Here is a 23031-nt window from a genome sequence, read left to right on the forward strand (position 1 = left end):
ATTTACAGAATTTTAATAATTTTTGTACAAAGAATGAAATATGAATTTTTTCGTTGTTTGTTGTATACCCAGCTTGACTTTTACATAAAAATAATAAACATTAAGTAAACAAAAGGCAAATAGCAAAAACTGACCAAAATAACGCACTCCTATTATTTTGTGCACCACTGTATATCTATGTAAGCAAAGTGTGTGATTATAAACTCTGTATGCACCGATGTAAAAACAAAAGTATCACTTGCATTTGTGTCATCTGTGTGAAATTGTTTGATTCTCATTGAGATTTTTTTTTTTTCAATCGCAAGTTGAGTTTAGCTCGAAATAAATTATATTGTACATTTCCGTGGCCCTCTGTAATAACGACACAACTCAAAATTTCATGTTAATTAAGTTGTATAACGGATTAGGGTGATAAATAGTCATATATTTTTCGGTGGATGATCGACATATCGACGCCTGCAAACCATACTATACTAAGACTGACTAAGTATAAGTTGACTAAGCATGGTTAGTGATGTTCCGATACAAGTACTTAGAAGTATATACTCGAGTACCTCTACCAAGTACCGAGTATTTTTTGTACTTCGATACGCGTGAAAAAGTACTTCATGGGTATCGAGTACAAAGTGCAAGTATTTACTTGTTTGCTAAATTTTGGGAAAATCAACTGAAAATAGATCTGTGTTGTAGTTTTTGAAAAAAAAAAAAACATTGCGCTAGAGTTAAAACTAACGAAAGTGGAGAACGAAAATCGTACCGAATTAGAGGACCATGTGGAGCTAGCCTATGATTTGCGGAAGCGTCGTCTATAGATCATTTTGAAACAGAAGAATCAAACATAAGTAAACAATGAGCTTTCTCAATACTTAACATCTCCTATTTCAGCGCTTCCAAGTAACCCCATTTTAAAATAGATGGATATGAAAAGGGATTTTCAGCTCTTCATAAGCTTTTCTGCACTGTATGTCGTTATATTGTAAATGGGCATTGAATTAAAATTTCTTGTGTGACTACTTTCGAGTACAAGTAGAATCGAGTATTTCCTAGCGATACTATGAGTAGCATTGAGTATTCTCTTCGATACTCTTAATGAGTATAGGCATCGAGTACATGGTGTTATCGGACGAACACTAAGCATGGTATGGTTAGAGGGGTCGATCTGTGTACTTGCTACTAATCCGGCAGAGGGCGGAATAGTTTTGTTTGTCAGAAAATCCAAGTTGGCAACTTTGAACGAATCTCTGCGGGCGATTCTATTGTTTATCGTAAATATTGTCATAAGTCAATGTAAAAAATATTGATCGGTTAGTGATGTTTTTATACGAAATAATGACAGTTTTGTAATACCAGTCCAGTAATATCTGTGAACATATTTTCGTTTAATTACTTAAATAAAATAACTTTTTCAGTTCAATCCTTACTAAATCTTTATAAAGCAGAATTACCGCCAATAGTCCACAATAATTATTTCCAAAACATATTATTGCTAAACTATCCCGCTGTGCTTCACTGCGCCTTAAATTGTTTTTGTGTGATTACTCCCTATCACGCTCACGAATTCTTCATAAGGAGACAACAACTAATATTTTTTTTGTAAAAATTTTTAAATGCATAGCTGTACATGAGTTTATCTCTACATATTTCTAAACAGATAACTCTCGATGAGGCCCTTTTCGAGTGCCGGACTCCCTTTTTATATTCCCTGAATTTATAATTCAGCTTTTTATCGATGGGCCTGGCATTCTATCCTATCTTGAATGCCTTGCTAAGGACTAGCTTTTATCGAGCAACTATCCTAACTTTGTTATAACTCAGCGCTGGCAGAAAAACTATCCTAACTCAGACGCGCTTATTTTTTGTGTCGTATATTAAGTTATGGAGTTAATAATGTTAGGCTGAGTTGCACATTTACTGTTGCGGCTGCTCTGCCACTGACTGTGTCTGTCGACTGTGGTGATCGCTTGGCAGTCGAAGGTTTCTAGGCCAAGGCAATTCTTGACCTCCCTGCCGGTAGGGTATAAGATCTGTTGCTGCTCGGACTCCTTTTCCTCTTCCTCAGGCGTAGATACATCCCATGACATGAGCTCAGAAGTTTCCACTCCACTCCATCGGCGTTCATGTCTCCTGATGTACGCTGGCATCACCTCCACTCTACACTGAACCTTCCTAATATTTTTTAGGCTTTTCGGTTTTAGGGATTCCACCGTACGTACATCGCTGCCTCTTAAACTCACTTTTGGCTTTAGATTTCTGCTTTCGAATAGAGTTAAAATATATATTTATTTTCATATCTGCTACTTCTCTCACCCAAGCGAGTTTCTATGTGACTCTTCGTGGCATTTAATACAGGACCTTATGGTTTAGTGATTCTCACGGAGCCGTACGGTTCGACTAAGTTTCCGCCTAGCTTAGCGGAGGGTCAAAGATAATTAATCATAAAAGCGGTACGGCTCTGCGCTGCTTTTTTTACCAATGACCAAGAACTACCGAAGCCTCTTAATCCAGAGTGCTATGCGACATGGTGCCTATTGGCATGTTTGCAGCTAGCGGATTCATTTGTAAGCGCTTTCAGCTACTGGGTTTTTAAATGAAAACTACCAAAAAAAAATAAAATCGGTTGAAACAGTTAATCCTCTTGCACTTCACGGCTGTGTTCTAAAAACTATTAAGTCCGTAAATAAAGCACAACAAAGTTTGTGAAAAATGTAAAAATGCCACAGCTAATGAATAAGGCCATAACTCAGCTTTTACCCAAACCATTTCGCTTGTTTTTTGGTTCGTTTGTTTTGTCTTAAATAACTCATGCGCTGAGCGGATTAAATGGACATTCCAATTTAAAAATTTTGCCTCCAAAAGGTGTGGCTGAGTAATTTTTCAAATTTTTTTTTTTTCTTACACTTTTATCAATTTATTCATATCCAACGGCAGTTCTTAGTATATTTTTTCTTTATTTTAATTTTTTTTTGTTTTGCGGTAAAAACAAAGACGAATTAAAATACACAAATATGTACATACATATGTATGTAAGAATGTATGAAATGAAATCCATAAAAAATAAATCTCATACACTCGCTTACCTACGCGACAGCCTATTACGCTTTAATTTGTATTTCTCCAATTCGTTTTCGGATTTGAAATGGAACAAAAAAAAATAAATTCAAATCAATGAATGATTGTCCCAAACAGTGGGATCCCAATCAGCAAACACGTTTGTATGTATAAGTAGAGCCCAAAAAAATTAAAAAAAAAAAAAATACATCACATTTGTATCTGAATATGGTCACCTCCTGTGCCATTCTAGACTCATCATTAGATACACAGCGCATTTGAATGTTTTAACTTTTTTACACAGTGTTTTTGTTTTTTGTTTGCCCTCTTTAAAGAGTACTTATTTGCTTTCTTCGCCTTCGCCCAAAATGTTTATTGCTGTCTTTTTGATGTTTTGTGGTCTGCGCCCATTTATGTTGATTTCCTTCCTTATATGTGTGTGTATGTGTATGTATGTATGCATGAAAGCATATTTGTATATTTGGACACTGTGGACAATTTGGTGTTAATCTTCACTGTTGAGGCACATTGCTGGTGATTATGCTGATGATGATTGATTGTTATTTGAACATGGAAGCGCGTAAATAAATGAACACAAAACATATACATATGTACATATATGCTGGAAAATTTGTGAGGGCGGGCATCTTTAACAAATTTGGTTTCTCCTCGCTTGTTCTTCTCATTCTTTTTTTCTCTTCCTAGCGTTCAGCATGGTATTTGATGGTTTGTTAAAGGTCGTCGTGGTAAGCTTTCTGTCAATGGTGAGAAGCGTCATTAAAAAACAACAAATTATTGTACATACTTAAATTTAATGAAGTCTACATGAAGTGAATAATTTTACATTAAATTCTTTTTTTATACATAGAGCTCTAAACACTTACATAAGTGTGCAATGTGTGGAGGCTTTGCGGTGGCGTGTTGAAGTGCGCTGCATTGTGCCTAGGTGTTCAGCAAAGATATAAATCATTAATCAATTATGGCAAACAAAGAATAATTTTCAATTCTGTAATATAAAATGATAAACGGATGTGTGCGTGTTTGTATTGTAGTAAGTGTTGCAACTTACAAACATAATTTTAGCGTTGTAAACATTTTCACTTTACTTGATATGGAATTTTTGAGTAGGAGTAGGTATTAATACCGGTACGTAGTAGAGTTTAAAATCAAACTAGAAGTGCCTGTTACTTTTAAAATTCGACCGTTTCTGTAGCTTCTTTTAAATTGTCCCGAAGATTTTGCCACTCTTTCACTGAACGAAAAATTATGGATTATTTTTCCGCGAGGTTTTGAACCAAAAAAACTCTCCTTAAGGAAACGGAAACGAATAATAAAAATAAAAGTACGAACGAAAACAAAATGCGAGAGCGTAAAAAGCGTAAGCGTTCATATTCGTTTTATCACCGTCTTCATATTCGTCATCGGATCGTCTTCGTATTCATCATCGTCTTTGTTTTAATGCCATTTTGGTATTCGTCTTCGTCTTCGTACTCGCATTCAACTTCGTATTCGCCATTCTTCTTAGGCGCTTAAGAAGGTTTTTCTGTGAACTGGCGCACAAAGTCAGGACTAGATAAACCAACCATTAGAACCGACGATGTACAGACAAACAATCTATGACATCCACAAAGAAACTTCTAAAGCCTTTACTAACTCTCGCCTCGGGAATATTGTGATCGGAGCTTGATGATGACACCCCTTGCAGACGAAGAGCTTTAGCTGCTTCGTGAAACCGACGTTACTGTGGCATAATTACAGACTGGGTATTGGTGCAGGTTAAACTCCTACTTATCCGGACGTTCCGATGACGTTCTCAATGTATATTTGGTATGTATGTGAAGATTACCAGAACTGCACTAATCATTCCTTCACATAACCCTTAAACCTCAACTCACCACTCAACCAATACCATACCTCTCCTCCTTTGATCTGACCCCGTCTGACTAGCAGGGCTTAGTAGCCGCTACAATTATGCAAACCACATTGTGGCCGTTTAGATAACCAGCGATAAACCCAATGTCAACTCTTTTTAAAATAAGTATGTTCCTCCTGCCGAATTGCTAACTAAATATGCTTGCAAGGCTTAGCACCATTGTGGCACCCCTTATTTACAGCATTTTGAGTTTACGCAAAAATAAGCCAAAAGTCTTGGAGAAGAGGAAATTAGATCGCCAAATGTTTCCTATATCGGTCGCGGTTGGCATTCTGTTGGATGTTGGTAACGATATCGGCTAATTGCCCTTCAAAGATGACGAACACAATTGATAGTTTACACAAATATGCGCACTCGTTCTTTCAACCATCTTAGACTCTCTAGTACTTCATGTATGGGATCAAGATACGGGAATTCATTCCCTACATATCTTGATGTTCATCAAAGCCATAATGGGCCATTGTTGATATGGAATTGGAATGGCTAAGGCTTGACATCACCTCAAGCCTTTACTGTAGCGCTCTAGGGAAGACGTTAAGGTGGATTCATCTTGGTTGTGCGAATTACATGGGCATCCAGTTAAATAACTTTGGTCTCACTTATTTTTTACTACTAATGAGGTTTTGCCTACTCAGCATCGAATTTTCTCCCTCCTTTTTCGATTCCTACTTATATTTTCTCCATTCCTTAAATGCTATCACAAATATCCATTTATTTTTGTTTAGACATTAGTCCAAATGAGCCTATATAATAAGGTGCAGCTAACCTAACCTAAAACTAACAAATTTATTTATTAATTTTTCTATATTTGTATGTACTGACTTAACATTATTTGCAATTTAAGAGGCTAATGTTCAGTGCTGAGAGCTGAAACTAAGTCGTTATATATAATTATCGAACTTTCTGTCCACGTCTCCCTAACAAAAAGCCGTATAGCCTCGCTGGTCAGTTATTTGGCTGATTGAAGAAAAAACTGACAATGCCTCAGAATGCCGCTGGCTAGGAAAGCTTTAGCATTCGCTAAAATTGTTGTGCAACTAGCAATATTGTGGCAGTGCAGCAATTAGTTCATTCGATGTGAAAGGCAGTAACGACAATAAAAAAGCTCTAAAAGATAAAAAAATTGAAAAAAAATCATAAAAAATGTTGCAAAAAACTGCTAGTCGAAGTAGTGATAAAAAGTTGCATTCGAAGCAGCGTGTTACACTTTGACATATGTACGTATATGTACATTTGTTTGCATAAGTTTGCTAAGCTCTTGGCTGTGTTGGCGTTTTTCTGCTGTGGTGTTGCAGTTAATGATGTCGCTCCAATTGCTGTCGCTTGATTTCCTGTTTGCAATTTTCCGTTTGCTTCCCAACATTTATTTATTTTTTCTTTTTGTTATTGTTGCCACACAATGTTGCGCTGGCTTTCGGCTGATTAAACGCATTAAGCTGGGCGTTAAATTGTTTAATACCTCTCTTTATGTGTTGTATGTATAAGAATATACATTTAAGTACACGTAAGCGTATGTGTGTAAGTGTAGTTTTTATGTACGAATATGTAGATAAATGAAATGTGTTTGTGTCTGCTGCCTGTTGCAGCATTTAAATTAGCTGCAGAATTTTTTCTACTCTTAAAAGTTTCATAATAATTCAAATTAATTGCCTTTTCATATAGACATTTAAATATTCGCAATTATAGTGCACACACAAACACAAACATTCTCCAATAAGTGGTCAATAATTAAGAATTGGTTAAGAGGCAATCAGTTGTGTTGAAATTGTTAAACAATAATTTTCACGCACGCATTATATACATACTTACATACAGGCATAGGCATATGTTGGTTAAAAAATGTATGTAAAATAAGCAACAAAAGGATCAACTGCTGTTGCTGTTTCATTAAAAAATAATGCATGTTAATATTATTTAATTGCTATGAATATTAATTTGATGTATTATGCAATGATGGCATTTTTACTTAGATATTTTATGAGAAAAATACTTTATGAGAAAAAAAAACGACGCATTTACTCAGAAAACTTTCACTAAGCGTGTATTTTTAAAAATTTAAATTTATTAAATGTTAGATTGAACTCATGCTTAGATAGCAACTTTGTGGTAGCCACTGGCCTGCTAAATAAAGAAATCTCTTCCTCCTCTCATCCCAACATCTCTAATCCCAAATCTACACCTGATGCTTACTAATTGTATAAAATTGACTAGCAAATACGCGGCGTGGTTGGCTGTACCTTAAAAGTATTTTTATGTTCTTCAAATGTCTGTCAATTCAATATTTGTCACAAAAAATTCGCAAATACCTTATATTCACATATATTCCATAAAAAGCTGAAATTAAATTTTTTGTAGTTTGAAAAAGTCATCCTACTTTACAAATACTACAGCCATAAAACTCTGAAGGCGCTGTGAAATGTATTTACTTGTTGAAAATAATTCTAAATCAAAGATTTTTCAAATACTTTCGTGTGATACCCAATTTATAATATTTAGATGAATTAGGTGAATTAAATTTTTCAAATAGGTGGCAACCCGCTTCAAAATTATTTGCTACATTAACTTTGTATACGTCTTAAGTTGATGCCCGTATTATATTTTACTTATATTATCAATTTAATTTAATAAACAATTTTAAACAGGTGGCAACCCTAAAAAATATTTTCGGCAGTAAACTTTACAAAACATCTTTAGTTTGATATCTATATTGCAATATTTATTTTATCTTATCAATTAAATTAAATTAAAATTTTCAAATAGGTGGCAACCTTCCACAAAAACATTTTCATCTGTAAGCCTGCTTAAACCCCTTCTTCTGATGCCATATTGCAATATTTATATTACCTTATCAATTTATCTAACTTTCAAACAGGTGGAAACTCTCATATATATTTCTCTATATTTTAAGTTAGACTTCAAGCAATAGATCCGTGAAAACTGCATTCAGTTATATGTATTAGTTTTGGAGAGATGCGTGTACAAACACACACAGACAAAAATTCTAAAAATTATTGATTTGACTTTTATGTTGCTCTAATAAAGACCCCCTATATTAATTTTTGTTTAATATCTATAATGTACAAACACTGGCCTGTCACAATTTTGTTATACATATGTATAAATTGTTTGTGAAGTGTTGATACCGACTTGGCTCAAATAATATTGAACCCATTATAAAGTCCTTTTTTTCTAAAACTTATGAATTAGAATTCACTGGCGGACTTATTTTTTACATTATTGGAAGATAACATGCTTTCTTTGAGTTATAGTTTTAGAAAAATACAAATGTGTAAAGCAAAAGCACATAACAACTTGAAAACTCTGTACGTCAGTGCCTCACAAGTTCCATGGCCCATTGAATTTTGGTATGTTAAAATGCAAATTTAAAGGCGATAGAAAATTGCATTGCTTTTTAGTTATTGTTATTATTTTTTTTTGCTGAAGGTGTTAAGAGATTGTGGGGCATACTTTATATAGACTGTGTCAGCCAATAAATAACTATTAAAAATCAACGCAATTTTGTAGCAACTTGGAATTTGCACTTTAACCTACTTAAATTTAATGTTCTATAAAACTGCGTACCTTAAATTTTTCTAAATATTCAAAATGAAACGTTTAAAATTTTTGGGTGCATTGTTAAAGTTTGTTGTATTTTTAATAAAATTTTCAGATCGTCGTCATATGGGATATTCACAACGGTGTCGTAAGTGTCGTATTGTTGTATGTCGTAAACTTTAAATGCCTAAAAAATATATTAGGGGGGTTCGCAAAGTACCATCAAAGTCATATTATGAATTTTTTCAGTGTTAAAAAATAGTTGGTTGTCGTTTCAAGTTCTCTAAACATTTGTTCAAGCTTTTAAAGTTTACGACATACAACAATACGACACTTACGACACCGCTGTGAATCTCTCAACTAATAGAAGTGACTTAATATTCACAACTCTTAAAGCATAGACAGAGGGCAATATTGATCCGGATTAACGCCTCAATTTATCTGATCAAAATTGTGCCTTAACAGACGGCAGTAATGCGAATTTACGAGCCGTTAGGTCGTAGGTTCGAATCCCACGGCCAGTAGAATATTCATTTTTTTTTTTGTTCATTCAATTATAACTTCTGTATTTTTTAAAGTTGTTTTTAATTAGTTGTTTTTGACATTTTAGTAAAATTAAGCTCTAAAAATTTAATATAGCTAATAATAAAAAAAATAAAAAAATAAAATAAACGAAAATAAAACAAAGTAAAATTAAATATATAAATCAAATAAAATAAAAAAATTAAGATAACAATAAAAATAAAATTTTTGTTGGCAATCGCTTAAACCGAGGATCGAACCTGGGACCAGCAGGCTTGTGGTACCCAGCCCTCATTCCTCGGCTACCGCGGACGAAGTAGTTGGCTGATTTGTTTGCGTATTTGTTTGCTCAGGGAGCGTAGAACACAAGAAAAAAGCAAAATTATTTAGCGTGGACATTTACCTTGGTAATGCAGTCACCGCACTAATTCAAATATGTTTTTATTTAGTTTTAATTGGATCCCTTTCTGAATTAGCATGGTGACTGCATTACCGATGAAAAGGTATATGTCCATGCTAGTTTTGTACTTTCTCTGTATTCTACGCTCTCTGAGTTTTCGTCAGTGTTGTCATCGAATATTCCCTTGATCCGAGTTAAGTTTGGAAATTAACTCTAGGACTTAGTCCGGATCAACTGCAGTTAATTCCCGAGATAATTCCGAATTAACGAGATGATCTAGATCAAAGCTGCCGTCTGTTTAAGCTTTTACTCTCAGAGGGTGAATGCTTATTGCATAACCACTTCTTTCAATAGAAGATCGACGTGGATCAAGCCTCATTAGGCTGATATCTATGTATGTCCCCTTCACTGAAGAGAAAAGCTAAGCAACTTAAATAATCCAGATCGGGATCTTCTGTTAGCTTCACATCCATGAAACCACCAGCTGCATCAACCCCTCAATTTTCTTCTATAGGTCTAACCTCGCCTAGGAAAATCTACACTCCCAGCTTAATACACGCCAGAAATTTTTTATCCGGTTCAGCTTTTTGGAGATATTCGTTAGCTGAGTTCAGCTGCGGAGCTTCACGAATATCAACAGATAACGAGACGCAGGTGCCTACAGTAAGGGAACTCAGCATCAGTTGCTGCCAGAATCTTCTTCCGGGCATGTCTGAAGAAAACATCTATACTAAATGTGGGATAATACAACATCAGCCACTGAACTCAACGCTGCATAGTCCAGCAATAAACGACATCCACATACGGACCATCGGAACCTTTACAGACCCTGGCTCCATGAATGCCGTCATTCGAGTTCAACCAATACCAATTGCAAAGGAAGATTGAAGTAACTACTATTGGTTAATCCTCAACCGCACTCTCAGGTTGAAAATGTTTAAATGTTCTTTTGCTGCTAAATTTAGACACTTAACACAATAAATGTTTACTAAGAAGCCTCTTATTTCATGCAGGCTGATAAAAGCTTAGTACCCTTTTTCTCCGCTACTTCCTTACTACATGCATACATACATACATACATACTTCTCCTTGTCAATTGCATTAAGCATTGTGTCGAGCGCAGCATATCGCATTCCACTTAAGTTTTCTCAACTAATGCAACCGAATACATTGAACTTCACCCACTTAAAAAAGATGAGAGTGCGAGATACATCATCATTATCCGATTGCGCGATTGTCATGAGCTGATAACGCCATAGCCGCGCGACTGATGAGGTCTAAAATATCAACATACATGCAGTGGTCAACTGCCGACAACTCAGCTAGTCTGCCAGTCGGCTGAGCTGTTTGTCTGTCGATCTGTCTGTCAAATGACAATGCAAACAATCGGTTCAGTGGCCTAATTGAAGTATTAGCCGCGTACGTTTGTGCCTGTTGACTGGTTTGTGGTCAAAGTTTTTTTTATTTATTTGTTGCTGTGCAGTTGTTTTGCAGGCTTTTGTCAAATCGAGCCGAAACGAATGGCTGCCAAAATTGCACGCCGCTGCTGCTTGTTGCCACCGTCACCGCCACCGATGCACCACCAACCATCACTTATCGCTTTGTGGTCATCTTAAAACGCTTTTGCTGCTACCACAAACGCTACCGTTATTGTTGTTGTTGCCGCTGTCATAACCACACTGTGTGACGTGTAACCAATTTATCGTTACACAGTTTTTGTGTTCTTTTTTGAAAGTTTCTTTTTTTTTTTGAATTTCCTTTTTTCGTTTTCATCTCGCTTTCTTCTTCTTTTTTTGTGCTGCTGCATGCGGTTGCAAACAATTGCAAAAGCTTTTAACAGCAATCCTCTGTTCAACAAACATAATGGAGCAAAAGTAGCAGCTCCAACAACTCGAAGTCCTCATCATATACTAGTATTTGGAAGCTGTACGTGCAAGGCATCACGTAAAGTGTATACATTTAGGTATGTACGTGTGTGTATGCCCATATGAGCATATTCTCTCATGATAGCCTGCTGTCAATCAATTTTTATTATGTTCACTAAGTGAAGCTTCGGTACTTTTGGGATGACTAAAAAATAATATGTATGAAATAAAATGATATGAAATGTGAATGTGGTAGTAAAATATTATAGCATATACACAGCAAAACATATGTATGTAAGTACATATATATGCGATTACATGGCAATAGCTGCTTGTTCTGCAGGGAACCGTCGTGGTCCAGTACTTTTATATATATATTTACATACATACATATGTATGTGTTCATATTCATTACATGACGAAACTGAGTCAACTTGTTCAACTAAGCCCCAATTCCTGTTCAAAAGTTTCTCTTAAAATGTTATCAATGGTTTTTCCAATTTGTATTTCTTAACTGTTACATTTTGCTATAACTAAAATCTTTAGCCAGCTGCCTAGCTCACAGCAATATCTGTACATACATATGTATACATACATAGGTATATGTATGTACGTAAAAAAAAATTGCTAAAAACCCTGCAGTGAAAATGTGTGGAAGCCAATCTCCGTTCAAAGGAGCCTACACTCTAAAAAATCTGTTCAAAATTGCGACTATAAATCGAGTATATTTTTGTTTATTTTTTTAATTTTTTGGTAAATTTTCACGATGAATATGTATTTTTCTCATTTACACATTTTCGTGTGTAAAAATCCTTTTTGTTAGCGGCTTTACACAATTCTAAAAGTGAAATCAAATAGCAGATGTGTATTTTGTAGCTTGTACACACTTTCATAGTAAATTTACGCACACCACAGCAGCTATATTACACTCTAAAAAGTCCGAAATTTAAACAAACTATTCGTTGAATAATCGAGTATGTAATTTCGCGAATAATAAGGTAGGAAATCAGTAACCTACCTTTTAGCTAGAAAATCTACACAATTTTTTTTTAGAGTGTAGTGTTCCTATGCAACTATATTTTCAGTGGTATTTACTTAATTGCAAAGCATGGGCCGCGTGAATGAAAAAATAAGCAATTGCTTTTTCTTAAAATTTCGGACCTTTTACTTAAATTTTTTTTGAATAAATCGAGTAAAAGTTCTGAAATTTTAAGAAAAGCCAATATACAGTGAAACCTCCCTTGGGCGGACACTCACCGTCAGTCATTTTTTGTCCGCCCAAGAGAGGTGTCCGCTTAATGGAGGGGAAGCCTGTTTTAGAACTTTTTAATGTTTTAATTAATTGAATAGTCACTATTTCTTATTGGAATAAAAGATATTGATATTACATCGTTCAAAGAAAAATGTGCATGTATTTTTTCAAAAATGCACACTTCATTTATGTGCGTAAGTACATATTAAGTAATAACAAAATAAAAATAAATACATATTATATATTTTTATTCTTTTTTTAACATTTTTAAACTTTTTAATGGAGACTTCATTCTATGACCGATTTAAATCTTTAATGATCTAAAAAATTTAATCCGTAAATAGCGGTTATTGTATGCTGGAAAAAATAAAAATCAAAAGTTACTCTGTAAAAAAAAAATTATAAAAAAAACTTTCAAACTTGATTTCTCAATATTTTCATTTTTACACATTCATGGCATAAGGGCGGCGATATGTATTTACATATATAAAATTTAACTAAAAATCGATGTGTTTTTTTGCACTGAAAGGGCCAATTAAATTGAAATGTGGCCAATTAACCATGTTCTAGAACCGAACGTTTAGTATACAAAATTCGAGTGAGAAAACCAGATTGTTTATGTTAATAAAAAATCCAAAAATTGCCTAATATTTTTTGAAACACAAATCAAACGAAAACCTTTGCTTATTATTTTCTACCTAACAATTCCGCTGAATTTAGCACACCTCCACACTTCATACAGTTCCCCACTATGTTCATGATTGATTTTCAAATTAGATGTACTAAACATAAGCTCTTTAAAATTATCATCGAAATCTTTTCATTTCAATTTACTACTGGGTTATTCAAAATTTATATTGCGCTTTTCATGTAGGATAAAACTTTCTAAAATTTTATTGAGAAAGTTTAATTTTAATTTGGTGTCATATAAAAAGAAGTATATACGTTCATGAATACTTTTACACACATACATACATATGTACAAATACACAAATGTTTATATGGTGCCCTTAACCATTTTATGCACGATGGGAGTCGTTTGGAAATATGTATATACATATGTATGTAGTTATGCTTTTTATGCCAGTGTGAAGAGGAAAATAATTTTTTATTTCCGGTAGACTAGTTATCTGCATGAACAAAGCCGTCATCGATTCGCCAACAGTTAGCGAGTGGCGAAACGAACGAACTCAATGAGGTATAACCAAACTCGCTATCGTCTCTCCGTGCTAGCTAACTTTGTTGTTGCTTTCACATGCAAAATTCTTCTTTAAGCGACCGGAACTCAAACATAGCGAGCGAGAAGTGGCGAATCGATGACGGCTCAAGTTTGTAGTCGTTTAAGAAGTGGAAGACAGTTTCCATATTTAAAGCTTACAATAAAGATTATCTAAACTAAGTAAATTAGACTAGAAGTGTTGCGAGTTTAGTTAGACAGAATTGTACGCATGTTCGCATGTATGCACGTCCGCTGGGGTGAACGACAATCATAAATCCAACACTGAATTTTCGTTTCGTACATGAGAGCCATAACAGACTTCGCAAGCTCTCAAGAGTTTATTTATTGCCTTGCCACGTCGCGACCCTTAAACCCAGTTGCTCTGAGTAGCTAAGGGCCCCTTTTGGAATTACCAGCTGCTAATGAGGAGGAACTGGGGCATCAGATCCAAATTGCCAAGATGAATGTAGGAAACCATTTCGAACACAAACCTCTGGGAAAGAAGTTAGAAATTAAATCCATACAAGCCAAGCTCAGTAAACTTTAGCTACTAGCTTACGTGGGCATCATTGGGGCGATGAGAAGAATACAGACTGCGGATATCGAGGTACTTATAGGCCTACTTCCCTGGCACATAGTTATCAAGAAAAAGTTTAGAATTAATTTTAAATGTTCAGTTGAACTGGTCTTGAAACCAGGGCTTGCGGAATGGTAGCGCCTACTGCTAACCACTACGCAACTGCGGCAACTTGGACTACAAAATTTGTTTCGCCTTCTACATAGATCAATAGAGTACTTATGTTCCATTCATTTTATATTTTCTTAGACAGTTACGCAGTTGTTAAAATTCCGAACTCTGTTACAGGTAATTCGAAAACTGCATTAAATTGTCGCGGATCACCTAGCTTAGGTTGAAGCGGCTGTCTTCATCCAACTTATGAGAAAGGCACACTTAGACCCAGTAGGCCCGGTGCTACCAATTGAGTGCTCGGATTCGAACACGTCCGTTCACCTAGAAGTAGAACCAGTTCGTTTGTGCTCATTTACACACGGCGATTTTTGTTGCCGCAACTCGACGTTTGTAGGAGAGAGTGTGACGAGGAAAGGAGAGGGGCACCGAGTTGCTCGTGCTCGGGCAACACGATTTGTGCTCTCGTTCGTCTGTGTAAATTGAGTTAGCGGTTCACAGCTGACAACAACAATTGCATACACAAAAATCGCCGTGTGTAAATGAAACGAGCAACACTTAAAGGGCATTTGAAAAATCGCGTCGACAAAAGTTTCCGTGTATAAACACAGTCTTTGGTTTAGAAATAGCGAGAATCCATGAATGCCTGCTACACTTAGGTCGACTATGAAAGAGCAGAGAAGTGAGAGCAGAGAAGTGAGAGAGGTAGTGTTCCACTCTCTCGATTTCGTCCACGTTCATGCTTTCCCATTAGGAAGTTGCTCGTAATAATACCCGTCAACAGCCTTGGTAGAGGGCGTTCTCACCGAATGAGTGCATTGAATCTTTCCTTGTCGAGGCTGGGCCAGCTTTGTCGAATCGTCTTACACGTGGATTCTTCCGAACATCTTGTATTTGCCTACTTCACGAAGTGCTTCTTGAGCCATATCTTGCAGGTAGATAGTGGTATGACCGCCGCATGAGAAGAGTTGTAGTCAAACAGGGTGGTTTCCTTAATTATATCTGTGGCCTGGCATGCTCATAATGTGGGTAGTAGACTTTGTAGCTAAATCATTAAGGACTTTCCTACATTCTTTCGCAGTTATTGACGATGTTTCACAGCAAACCATTGACTTAATAGCTGATTGGCTATCGGGGTATATGGTTACAATCAACCAATTCAAAAAGGTACTAGGGCAAAAGAGAAGGTAGGCCCCTGTTGCTTACTTTCGCTACAATTATTACGACTTATCCCTTCTTATTATCTACGTTCTTTGGTATCACAATAGGCCCGATATGATCAACGGCAGCCATTTAGGTTGGCTTATTTAACTTGGATTCACCAATGGTATTTGCACAAAAAAAACTCGATATCATCCTCTAAAATTAAAACTCAACGTTGCTAATCAAACGTTTTGTTGTAAACATTTATGGCTACTATGTGTCATATGCGCCACCCATTGGGACACATAACCAATATGGAAATTTGTGCTGCCATTAGAAGAGTGAGTACTATGTGGTAGCCGCAATCGCACAAGTATCAAATTCATAATTGTTGGCGAACTGCAAGCAGTCCAATAATAATTTGCTGTGGTAAATGCATGTGAATGAGGTAATGCGTTGACAGAGTGGTTAAAGATAAATATATTTCCGCATTTGCATGGGTGAAGAGAGCAATTTTTAAACGAAATATATCATAATAGATATAAAGGAAATTGTTTTTGTGTGGAAAAGAGTTTTTTTCGAATTCCTTGCATTTTTAAGAAGCAACATTTTACTTTAATCGAATTTTTATTTTTATTTTTTCTAGATGGTTTTGCCACTTCGACGATGACAACTATGTCAATGTGCCACGTCTGGTCAAGCTCTTGGACGAGTATAGCCCTTCAGTGGATTGGTATTTGGGCAAGCCAAGCATTTTTTCACCGTTAGAAATACATCTTGAAAGTGTAAGTAGCGCGTGAGATTTAAAAATACAAAAATAAATTTTAATGTAAATATTTTCTGCCACTTTCACAATAGTATCCTACAACGTCACAGAAAAATAAAACCCCCAGCGAAAAGATATCCTTCTGGTTTGCCACTGGCGGTGCTGGTTTTTGTTTGAGTCGAGCGCTTACAATGAAAATGTTGCCAATTGCCGGTGGTGGGAAATTCATTAGTATTGGCCGCAAAATACGCTTCCCGGATGATGTCACCATGGGCTTTATAATTGGTGAGTTTTTGATTGCTTCGCCTTCTATATAGTATTTTCTAAAAATATTTTAATTTTTATTTTTTACATTATTTCAGAACACTTGCTCAAGGTGCCACTGCGCATTGTTGAGAACTTCCATTCGCATTTGGAGCCCATGGAACACATACGTCCAGACACTTTCCCAGATCAAGTGTCCTTCAGTTATGCGCATATGCGAAATCAATGGAATGTCATTAAAGTGGATGGCTTCGATTTGGCAAAGGATCCGAAGCGTTTCTACTCGCTGCACTGCAAACTGTTTCCTTATTTTAGCTTTTGTCCACCAAGATGATAAATTCGCTGTATGTTTTTATTAAACAAAAAAAAAAAAAAATTTGTGTGCGAGCACATTTTCTGTTAAATATTAATATAACTATTATTTAAATTTATAAAGTAAAAAAGTCTCCAGCATGATTGAGCTGGCATAAAAGTTTTGTAACTAAAACTCAAAGCTGTGATGTAGTCTAAGATGTAAAAAAAAGTTTGTAATTGTAGAAAAGATAAAATTAAAAAATAAATAAATCGTGTGCAAAATTAAAAAAAATTATTCACAAAAAAATAACTAAACTAAAATAAGCTTATAAATAAAACTAACTAAAAAATAAATAAAACTTTTTTTTTTACAAAACTCTTGTTATATGAATCACAATATGTTGCAATAGTATATTTTAGTATTTTCTTTAAAAAGAATTTGCTTTAACGCACTACTAGTGCTACTTTTTTATTAATCTATGTATGTAAACAAAAGAACGGTTCTCGATAATGTTGGACCTACCGAATTTTTTATTTTATTTTTTTATTAAATGTGCTTCCCTATATTGTCAAATTTCTTTTAATATATATGTACATAACTATAAGATATCTAATTACTTTCTAGTCTCTTTAAGAGCATAAAACATGTATGGAAGTCCGTAGTACTATACTACTACTATAGCCACAATTTATGTAAATATACTACATATATGTATGTACGAGTATTATACTTTGTATATGAAACTAATAAAATTTAAGTAATTTAGGTCTTCCATTTACATAAACTATTCCACAAAAATAAAAGTATTCTAAATATTTAATAAAACTATTTCATATGTTAAACATAGAAAACAAAGATTGTGTTAATTATATTATATGTATGTATGTAGTACTAATTTAAATATATGAAATAAAATTTTTAATGAAAATAAATATCTTATACAGTTATCGAAACAAATGCCAAAATTTAAATAGGGCACTAAGAAAGTAATTACAATAAAGGTGAAATTCGCAATGTCAGAATCGATAGGTTAATCGATATCTCCGGGGCCCGCAACGTGGTAGTATTCAGTATTAGGTTCCAACATAAATAGATTCAATACCCTATATGAAAAACCAAATCTCCACCATGTTGCGATAGAGGGGTAGCATGCTACCAGTGTTTTAGACGTACGTAAACTCCGAGGGCCAAAATCGACCTTTACCTCGTTATTGTTGCAACCAAGATACGCCCACGCCTCCGTGCAGCAAAAAAATTAAATCAGCAATGCTCAACGTCGAAGAACTGCAATCACAACAGGCGACCAATTTATTCGCCACTCGACAATTAAATCCGCTCTCAGAGAGCACTCTTCAACCAAACGACATATTCGAGTAGTGGAAACACATTTCCTGCTCATTACGTACAGCCTTCGAAAAAGTAGTCAGATTTAAAACACTCCGAAAAACAACTGGTACGATGAGGAATATCACTAGACTGCAGAGAAAATAGATGCCGCCTAAAGGACCACACTGCGATCGGGCGCAACGCGAGCTATTTTTGCCGATATCGGGAGCTAAAGAGGAAAACGAGATGCATTTTTTGTAATTAAGAGAATCTGGCCAAAATACGAAAATGCTGACCGATAAGAAAAACGCACGAAAATTTTACCAGAAAGTTAAGCAAATCACTGAAGGTTTGATGACTAGGGCGGACTCTGGTAAGAACGACCATGGCGACCTTGTGTGTGATCTGTTCTGCCATCTGGGAATTAGATGGGGATGCAAAGCGCGTAGGTCTGATAGTGAATGAAGACAAACGCATATGCTTCTCAGCACCCATATGCTTCTAATGCTGACTACACACGGGTAAGCCGTTGAAGCAACGTGTTGAGACAACCAGTTTTTCTTGTTCAATACACACGAGGCAACCGTAGAGGCAACCTCTGTAGTGTGTGCTCTGTTATGAAATGAACATATGGAAGAAAATGTTGTTTTCTAACAAAACACCATTTCAGTTCAACTATTTTCAATGAACTATGCCAATTAACTCAATATACAACGACACACACGAGGCAACCGAGGCAACCGACACAGTAACCAACGCAAACTATCAAAATATTTTGATTTTCGGGCAGCGGTTGCTGCAACACCAATTTCTATGAGCAAAAATGCTACACACGAGGCAACGGTCGAAGCAACATACCCTGGGAGCCTGGGAATTAACACCAGTAATAGCGACAGACTTGAAATACAACGAAGAATCACTCTTCTCAACAAGTGCCACTTTGCACTGAGTTGGCACTTGAGAAGTTAATCCATCTCTCTTCATATAAAATCACACCATATAAGTCATCCATCATGCCCTCTCTAGAGCATCGACAATGAAAACTTCTGATGAAGTGACTTTTGGAGTTTTCAAAAGATAGATTCTGCGGAACATTTACAGACCTTTGCACGTTGGCGCTGGCCAATACCGCAGACGATTTAGCGATGAGCTGTATGAGCTGTACAACGATATAAACATAGTTAGGACGGCTATATTGGCTTGGTCACGTCGTACAAAAGGGCAAAAATGCTACTATTCTGAAAGTATTCAACGCGGGTTGTAATGCTGGTAGCAGAGAAAGCGGAAAGCCTCCTCTGCGGTAGAAACACAAGGTGGAGAAAGACTTGACTTCACTTCGCTTTTACAGTTGGCGTCATTTGGGTTAGGGGGTTACAGCGCCAATCAAGTAGATGCACATATCATTTACGGCCCAAACTTACACTAACCGTTTGTCGGCTCGTGACCAGAAAATTCCCCCAATTGCCTCTCTTTTTTGCGAACTGACGGCAGTTGTTCATACCGATTGAAGACAGGTCCTTCTGCACTTGGTCCTTACATTTTGTTCGTGGGCGCCCTTCCTCTCGTTGTCCGCCCATGGGGGGCGACTCGACTATGAACATGACGTTAAAAAGCTCGTACAGTTTGTCATTCCACCTTTTCGGTACCCTTCGCCCAAGCGAAAATTATGCACTACAAAGCGAAATATTCCTAATTTTAACGCACCTTTGGAACTTAGTCTGTAAAAAGAACGCACGTACGGGCATTGCCATATACAGTACTGTTTCAACGACCTAAACGTTCGCGAAAAATCTGACTACATTTGTCCTTCGCTTTTCTTCAAGAAAATCTTCGTCATAATGTTTCCATCAATGAAGGTGTGGAAAGTGATATTTTTACTGAACGCTTCGAAGCGTCTATTGCGACGGAGGGCTCCAATGTGGATTGAGGGATCAAAGATGGTTGGGGCGGGTTTTTTAAACTGCAAATTGAAAAGTCTATAGGACTAGTGAACTGGGCCAGTTTTTTTCAGGCAAAAGCTTTTGTCATAAAAGAGGCGTGCTAAGTTATTTTAGTCTTAGAGTTAGCTGTGACCAGTAAAGCTATCTTCTCGGATAGACAGGCTGCGACTAAGGTACTTGGCTATGCAAGTATCTCCTACCAACGACCGACGAGCTAGCCAGAAACAGGTCGGCTTAGGGTTTCTAAGTAGCAGAAGAGGTTATAGGCTATTTTGTCGCTGGGCTATACCAAGCGCCGCTTCTCTTAGCACTGGAAAAAGGTGACCAACGGCAGGTGGAAAGAGCTACAATACCGTGGCCCACCTACTGCGCAAAACGCACTGCACTTCTCATCAAACTGAACAGGAGGGACTCATCTCGACTAACGTACAAAAATTTTGAGATATGTATGTAAAAACGAATGTATGTATACATGTATTTAGTAACGACTTGAATAGCATTCCTCGTCTAACTAACTTAATAACTGATTCTAAATCCAATCAAATATGTTGCCAATTTTCTCTTACCTACCCACTCAATGAATTGCGAACCGCGCTATTGATTTTTGTCTGCCTGACCTTATAGGTCAGTAGCTCAATGCTAAGACTGCTATCTACTTTGCGATTTGGCCAACTTTATTAAGTTATTTAAACAAATTGCTACTCGAACAACAAACATAGCTGTGCTCTTAGTTACAGAGAACACAAATCCAGCGCAATGGCAATACAATTGTCGGGAATTATGGAAACTCAGTCAGTAGAAAAAAAGAAGAAAAAAAAGTAATCGCAAATACAACGAGATGCTAAAATACATACAACAAACAAAAAAGTCTTGCTAACAGCAATTGTTACTCAACTGAACAGATTGTTAACGTGTAAAGCCCTTTGGCTGAATTCCAACAGCGCGAACAGAGCGAATGCGGGTAGTGGCGTTCACAAAAAAGCTCATTCGCTGCACTCCATTTGTGCGCTTACGGGAATGGCACACGTTCGCAAAAATATGTATGTACAATACTTGTTGTGCGTATGTACATATGTGCACTTAGCGTCGATATGTCGACATACTTACATACGTACATATGTATGCACATATACATATACATACTTACTGCTTGCACAAAACAACGAATTGTAGAAAGTTTGTGCAACATACTGCTGCTACCACATGGCAAACAACCGAAAAGTCGCAACACCAACAACAATGCAACAAACAATCGCCAAAGCTGTGTTGCAAATAACACAGCGGCACAAACAACAAACATAGTGGTAGTGCCACACTTGGCGTTGATAGGCTGACACGCGGATTCGACAACTACACTCATTGTCAGTCGCTTGGCTCCCGCCAACTGCAGCTCCTCCAGCGTATTTTGCCAGATCAGCAATGGCAGCGGGAATGTGTAGCAGCAGCAGCAGCCCACGTCTCCTGTTGCAGTGGGGAGCTGGGAAAGGTTGTTGTACCACCGAAATTTGTGCAAAAATCAAAAAGTTTTTGTGTTGCCCCAGTCAACAAAATACATACATATGTATGTATGCCTGCATCGGAGTGTGTGTTACAAAAGCTGTTTTTCTGTGAAGGAGAGGGGGAACGTACGGGTCAAATTTAGCACTGCTATCAGTTGAATTGTTTTGAATGAATATACAAATGTACTTATGTAAGTGCCTAACAACTACTTAGTTTATACATATGTACGTTCAACATTTACCCTGCGAGAAAAGTTTTCGATAATTAGTCTGCATCTACATACGAATACAGTGACTCAAACAAGTAACCACGAGTTGATTTTTTCTTAACTATTCGTAATATTTTTCGAGCTTTTTTGTTATTTTTCTATAAAAATACCGTCTAAGCTTTAACTAAAGTCATATAAATCACAATTTCAGACTTAATACAAAATTTAGGAAAATTCAACAAATTTGCATTAAAATTTCAACTGTTTATTCTGAGTCTTTGGACAATTTCTATTTTATAGCCCATACAATTTTACACACAATTTTACATTTCGACGCATTTACACAAAATCACGAAACAAATGCGTTCCAATTGCCGTACTATTTTATTGAACGCACTCAGAAACAAAAGTTCCACAAAAGCTTTGGTTTGTCTTTGACATTTGGAATTTTTCAAACAAAAAACAAACACAACGAAATAAATAAATCTTTGAAATTTGTGTGTAAAAATTGTTAATTTATACAAGAGCTTTACACATTTTTAGTTTAATCAAAGAATAATTGCCTTTTTGTGTCCAAAAAGCGTTAACAATATAATAAATGTAGTGTTTGTTTACATACATTTTGTTTTTGTCTTCCCTTTTCATTTGATGAGAAGTCAAAGCAAATGCGGATCAAGCAGTGTAAACACCTTCAAATGACTGATTTCAAATCACGCATTTTGGTCCAATGTAAATGTAATATAATGATGCGCAAGTCTCAACCGGCTAAAAAGTCTCAAGTTTTTTAATCTGAATTCTTGGCTATGTAGTTACCTGCCTCATGAAATTTTAATAAATTGAGTGCAAGTTTTAAACAGCGGTCTTTTCATATAAATACAATTTATAAAAACTGGCATCGATTTTTTTTAGTTTTCTTGCAACGATCTTGCGCATTTTCTTCATGCGCATTGTATGTATGTTTGTATGGAAAAAAGCCACCATCAAAAAAGTTTAAAAAACCTACGCGATTTTTAGCCGCGTAAAACTTGCACTTATTTTATTAAAATTTCATGAGCTATGTAACTGCATATTAGGAATGCTAATCCCGGGATCCCGGACATTTTAAGG

At 36.1% G+C, this 23031-nt stretch overlaps 1 protein-coding gene across 1 annotated transcript in view; it reads left to right on the plus strand.

Moving 5' to 3' along the window:
* LOC118747190 (fringe glycosyltransferase-like) overlaps window positions 1-17014 on the plus strand; it is a 60725-nt gene extending 43711 nt beyond the window's left edge. The window contains exons 3-5 of the mRNA XM_036481179.1: window positions 16272-16410; window positions 16484-16676; window positions 16754-17014. Coding sequence (XP_036337072.1) covers window positions 16272-16410; window positions 16484-16676; window positions 16754-16989 — 568 coding nt within the window. The 3' untranslated portion in view covers window positions 16990-17014. The remainder of the gene's footprint in view (window positions 1-16271; window positions 16411-16483; window positions 16677-16753) is intronic.
* Window positions 17015-23031: the final 6017 nt, after the last annotated feature.

The sequence above is a fragment of the Rhagoletis pomonella genome, unplaced genomic scaffold (genome assembly GCF_013731165.1).
Source record: "Rhagoletis pomonella isolate Grant_MI unplaced genomic scaffold, Rhpom_1.0 Rhpom_scaffold_00011, whole genome shotgun sequence".
Lineage (NCBI taxonomy): Eukaryota > Metazoa > Arthropoda > Insecta > Diptera > Tephritidae > Rhagoletis > Rhagoletis pomonella.